The sequence below is a fragment of the Arvicola amphibius genome, chromosome 6 (genome assembly GCF_903992535.2).
Source record: "Arvicola amphibius chromosome 6, mArvAmp1.2, whole genome shotgun sequence".
Taxonomy (NCBI): domain Eukaryota; kingdom Metazoa; phylum Chordata; class Mammalia; order Rodentia; family Cricetidae; genus Arvicola; species Arvicola amphibius.
The window spans coordinates 15,859,328-15,865,415 of record NC_052052.2 but is presented as its reverse complement, the minus strand read 5'-3'; the positions used below and the strand labels follow the sequence as shown (position 1 = coordinate 15,865,415).

Here is a 6,088-nt window from a genome sequence, read left to right as displayed (position 1 = left end):
GCCCAGTATGTAACCCCGGCGTCTGGGGAGTCTGAAATAGGAGGATTGTCCGGGTGACAGAGCTCAAGGCCAGCCTTGGTAACTTAACAGGCCTATAGGGTGGCTAGATGGTCAGAGTGTAAAGCAGAGGGTGGGATGGGATGGGGACCCTTTGATCTCTGAGTGGCAGACTGTGGAGTGATGGTGCCAAGACCATTAAGGGGTGCCAGAGACATTGGCAGAGCTCAGATAGGCCCGTGCTGCTTCCCACTGTGTGCTGGTTCAGAGAGGACCACAATGGAGCCTCCTGTTCATCTCTGGCTAACTGGAGATTCTTGTAAATGTGTCTGCACGTGTGTATATGTGTGCATGTGCGCTTTGTGTGAGCAAGCACGTGCGAACCCAAGGACAACCTTTGGTGTGATTTCTCAGGAACCTCATTTGAAATAGTCTTTCTCACTGAAACTGGAGCGCACCGATTTTCTAGACTGACTGGCTGGCGAGCCCCAGAGATCCATCCCTCTGTCTCTGCTTTCCCAGTTCTGGGAATACAAGTGTCTGCTGCCATGCTCAGCATTTTTATGTGGGTGCTAGTGACTGAACTCAGGCCCTCACACCTGTAAGGTAAGGACCTCACTGACGGAGTCACCTCCCTAGCCTGTGAAAATTCATTCTTTCATTCTTTGGCTAGTACTTCTCAGCCATCCTATGAGCCAGGTCCTGGGATTAAGACTCAAATTAGACCACTGTCCTTTGGTCTTGAAGGTTTATTTACCCATTCATTCTGTAACATCTACAGGGCTCTGGCCTGTGCTTCAGACAGGCCAGGGGTGACGTCAGGAGTACAGGGAAGATTGTTGGTAGGGAGGCAGGAGATGGTCATGAATAGGTATGGTTTGACCCTGTGATCATGTATCCATGTCAGGGAAAAGCAGAAAGCCAGTGAAGATACTGTTGGTTCCCTCCACGCCCAGCAGGGAGTTCTTGTCTGTGGCCTGCAGGTGAACCATCTCATCTTGCTCCAGCTTCAAGACCACACCACCTGTGGTGACCTGGAAGGTGTTCTGGGCATAGTCACAGAAAGTGAGGACCTTCTGCATGTGATCCCGATCCCGGCCACGCACGAGGTTCACGCACAGATTCCCTCGGGAACTGGCATGGTAGGTGAAATAGTAGAGGCCAGGCACTTTGCAGGTGAACTTGCCGTTGCGTGGCTCAAAATTTTCATTCACGTTGGTGATCACCTTGTCAAAGCGGATGGCCTGGTCCCGTCGCAGGGGGGTGTTGATGGTCCTCAGAGCAGAGAAGGCTACTTTCTGGGTAGCCTTGTAGTCTCCCGAGTCACCTTTGGGACCAGGGGGCCCGGGGGGCCCTGGAATACCTGTAGGGCCAACAGGGCCCTTGGGACCAACTTTGCCTGGAATCCCGGGGATCCCTGGCTCCCCTTTCTCTCCAAACTCACCATGGTCTCCAGCCAGTCCAGGAAACCCTGGAGAAACAGAATCAAGAGAAAAGAGGAAACTAGAGGTCACTGTGGGAAAAAAAAAAGGAAGAGATTGGGCCAGGACCTGGGGGGTTCCTTGTACCTCTCTGGGTTTGACTTACTAACTATAAAATAGTGGGATTGCCAGAGAGAGCCTCCTAGTCTCCCTCTATTCCAGATCTTTTTTTTTTTTTTTTTTTTTTGGTTTTTCAAGACAGGGTTTCTCTGCAGCTTTAGAGCCTGTCCTGGAGCTAGCTCTTGTAGACCAGGCTAGTTTCGAACTCACAGAAATCCGCCTGCCTCTGCCTCCCAAATGCTGGGATTAAAGGCGTCCAATCTTTAACTCACAGTTGGGTTTGACAATCACGGGAAACTGATGCCCAGGGGTTGAGTGAGTGGCAGCCCCATGGAGATGTGAGCCCTATTCTTGTCCTCAGCACACATACCCTTGTCAAGCTTAAGCCTAAAGCAGGGGCAATGAATTCACAGCACACATGCTATCCTTTCTCTTCCTTAGCCCCTGGCAGACATCCTTAATCGATCACAGAACGCCTCTGCCTACACCTAGTTGTGGATGGTAGAATTTCTCTCACATCATCACTTTACAGAAGGAATGTTCCAATAGAAAATCAGAGCCCAGTGCTGAGAGTATACGCTCCAGAGACACAGATATGTCCCATGCAATGCCTGCCATCTTCAGCTGTGTCACCTAGACACAATGAGACACGGTCTCTGACGCTTAACTTCCTCATCTGTGAAATAGGAATGGCTGTCTCTTGAGGAACTGTGAGGATGTAGTGGGCTTCTGAGAGAAGAGGGCTGCCACAGAGGGAGTCTCATAGCTCATGGATTAAATGAAACTGCATTTACAGAGGAAGTTTCATAGCAAGGAGCCTCTGCAGCCCACATCTGCCCTGACTTACAGATGAGGGCAGCAGCTCACCTCCGGGTCAGGGCGAGTGCAGGACTGAGGCATTGCCAGAGGTGTTTTCCTAGCATGGAGGAGGAGCCATTGTTTGGTCTGAGCCTTAAGCCTGGGCCTGGGCTGCCTCCCTACACAATTCCCCTGTCTGCAAAAGGGCAAACAGAAGCCCTTCCGGGAAAGGTACTGGAGTCTCAGATTCTCTTGCAATCTCTAAGGTGACTCAGGAGGTAGAAGATGGGGCCATGGCCAGCAACATTAATGTGTTCCCCAAAGTATACGGTACCTTTCTCCCCTTTTATCCCCAAAGTGCCAGGCTGACCATCAGAGCCAGGAACCCCAGGGATGCCGGGGATGCCAGGGATGGCTGGGGGCCCAGTGCAGCTGCTTTGGGCCCAGGAGACATGGCGTAAACCCAAGAGCAGCAGTAACAGCGGTGTTGAGACCTTGTGCCACCACGTCTTCATCAGTTCAGCCTCGGGGGCCTCCTACAGGGTGAGACCATGTGAAAGTTACTGCCATGGTAGCTTCTATCATTCATTAACCCATCCCTCCATTTATGCATCTTCCCGTCCATTTACCCATTCGCCCTGTCCCCATCTCTCTCACTATTCACCCATCATTTCAAACAACCATCCATCCACCTCTTCATCTGTTCCTCCAGCAATCTGCCTGTCCATCCACCCATGTCTCTGACCATTCATTTATCCATCATCAGTCCATTCATCCAATAATCTTGTTTCTATCAGCCCACCCATCCGTCCAATTACCCATCAATCCATCTCTCCAGTCACTCTAGTCTCCATCCACCCACCTACCCATCTATCATCTACTGATCTCTTCAGTCATCTATCTGCCATCATACCTATCTCCAACAGTCCGTTCATTCATGAATTCATTCATTCATCACCTATCTTCTCATTCATTTACTTGCCATTCAGTCATTCACCCACCCACTTCTCCATTTGTTATCCATCCATGCACTCATGTACCCATGTATGTATGCGTACATGCATGCATCCAGTTGTCCAGCCATCATCCAGCCATGCATTTGTCTGCCCATCTGCCCATCCATCTAATCATCCATCCATTCACTCCATCACCCACCCGTGCATTCACCTATGCATCCGTGCGCCCACGCATTCATGTATGTGTCCACGCATGCATCCCTATGTGTACAGATTGCCTTTCACACACTAGACCCTGAGGGTCCCATGATGACAAAGCAGAGATGGCCTCTGCCCCCAAAGTCCTTTGTTACTAAGAGGAAACACTCAGCAAGTACAAAAACAAACCAAGATGAACACGGACTGATGGGTGCTCTGGAAGACAGGCCGTGGTGCCCTGAGGGAGGAGGATGGCTGGGCTAGAGGGGGCTAATCTTAACAAGACTGTCTTCTCCACAGGGGACAGTAATGCTTTGCTGAGATCTGAAGGCTCAGAAGGGACTGGAGCAGGAAGGTTCCAGAAACGTATCTCAGAAGTTAAAAATACTTGTTCTTCCAGAGCACCTGAGTTCAGTTCTCAGCACCCGCATGAGGCAACTCCCCAGTATCTGTAGCTCCAGCTCTGGGGAATCCAAGGCCTCTGGCCTTCTTAGATACCTGCGCTCACCTGCACACACCCACACCCACCCACACCCACACACACCCACACACAATTAAAACTAACAGAATGGTAGACATACATGCATGCAGGCAAAACCAAAGAAAAAATCTAATTTATTATTATTTGATTGATTAATTTTTTGGTTTTGTTTTTGAGACAGGGGTTCTCTGTGTTGCCCTGTCTATTCTGGAACTCTCTTGGTAGACCAAGCTGGCCTTGAACTCAGAACTCCACCTGCCTCTGCTTTCTGAGTGCTGGGGTTTAAGGCATGTACCACCACGGTATGGCATACATCTAATTTTTTTAAAACTTCATTAATAATAAAATAAGTATAAAAAGAGTGTTGCAGGAGGAAAGAGGGTGTGGCCTGAGGCAGGACAGAGACAAACCAAAAGACTCAGCACAGAGGTTCCTAGGGGACTGTGTCTCAGTGACTGAGCTGTGTGGCCCCTTTCTCATCCCAGGGAGCTGAGAAGAAAGCCACGGACTGTTTTGAGCAGGTCAGCGTAGCCATTCTGCAAGCTTTTCCTCCAGGAAGGCCTCCCAGGCCATGCCCCAGTGTGCGGAACAAAGGGTGCCCTGCCTTTCTCACACATAGCTATGGAGACCCTGCTGAGAACAAGGAAACCTGAGCTCTCGCAGGATCTACAGCTCCCACGGCTGGGTCCTCACGGCATCTGAGAGGTGGGTTGTGATGGACTGCCCATCTCACAGATGAGGAAACTGAGGCCCAACCATTTAAAAATACCTCCCAGGGTCACCTAGCAAGCCGTTCGGGGCAGGGCTATAACAGGACTTCTCTTTAGACACAGTTTACTGTTCCATAAGATGGGGACAATGCTGATCGCTCTCAAGCCTCAGACTTGGGGAGGCCTTGGCATCCTCTTGTTTGGACCATCCAACTCTTCCGCCAGCCCATCACCACAGACCCTCATCCTTTGCTACTCTAGAATGGAGCCAGACCAACTTAGTTCTAAACTCCTGCCTGCTACCCCCTGGCTGTGTGACCTCAGGCAGGTGTTTAACTTCTCTGGTCTCTGACATGGTTCATTTCTGGCTTCCAGGGCTGTCAGCGGTATTAAATGAGATGGCACGGGGAGGATTAAGGGCCCTTGGGCAGCATGCGTCCTTTGCAGATACGGTCTTGTCACTTGGGACTAACCAACAATGGCCTCCAAATCCAGGTGTTGAGGACATGTGACAGCGGGTGGACCAAAGAGGCCTCGGTTCTTACCCTGCCTCTGCCTCTGCCCTGTTGACAGCATCAAGCTTGGACTCTGCACACATAAAAGGCTCTCTTCTCCCCAGAAAGGGTTTTGGGACCAGAGAGGCCAGACAGGTTATGCGACAGGCTGCACATGACCAGAACACAAGAGACAGACGTGGTATTTGGTTTAAGACTCCATGGTTCCTGAGACCCCAGTCCTAGGGGCTCCTGTTACAGGTTACCCATCCCCTGCACCCAGGTTGCCACACTTCCACCTCTAGTTCATCCCAGAGAGCCTGTGCTGTGGATCTGGGTTTGGGTTCTGAGAATTCAGACCAATTAATAGTTGAGGTGTTCACAGCTGGAAGCAAGGCCTTTTGTTGGCAAGTTAACCCACCTCTCTCTGCCCTGCCCTGGTGCGCTCACCTGTATACAGAGTCCTGATGTCCTGTGATAGATACTCCAGGTCAGACAGCCGTGGGTACTCAGAGCCCAGAGCCTGGTGCTGTCTACAGAAAGCGGAAGTATGGGTCCCTAGAAGCTGGAAGGGCCTTCCCTTGGTGTCCCCTCCCAAGGCCCCACAGACTGACCCCCCACTCTCTCACCCTTCTGTCCCCCCATCCCGCTGCCCTCAGGCAGTTTCAGGTCCTGTTTCTGCTCCTGGGGAGGGAATTACTGGAAATGGTGGCTGTGGCCAGCAAGGTTTCGTCAACTCAGCACCCGGGCGGGTGGGGGTGAGGGGATAGCCTGTCCTTGGGGGACTGTCCCCAGCATGCTGCTCGCTTGCCAAAGCTTTGTGAGCACATGACTTCCATGGGGACTAGTGTTCCTCCATGGATGCCCATCTAAGGCCTGTGCCATGGCTTCACAGCCAGAGACCCTGATCCCT

General features: G+C 51.4%; 1 protein-coding gene across 1 annotated transcript; it reads right to left on the bottom strand.

The window, feature by feature from the left end:
• Positions 1-731: 731 nt before the first annotated feature.
• On the bottom strand, positions 732-5,780 carry C1qb (complement C1q B chain). Its single transcript, XM_038333986.2, has 3 exons — positions 5,626-5,780; positions 2,671-2,872; positions 732-1,468 (listed from the first exon to the last, which is right to left on the bottom strand). Exons 2-3 carry the CDS (start codon positions 2,849-2,851, stop codon positions 888-890), a joined length of 762 nt encoding a protein of 253 aa, XP_038189914.1. The 5' UTR covers positions 2,852-2,872; positions 5,626-5,780; the 3' UTR covers positions 732-887.
• Between the last annotated feature and the right edge of the window lie 308 nt (positions 5,781-6,088).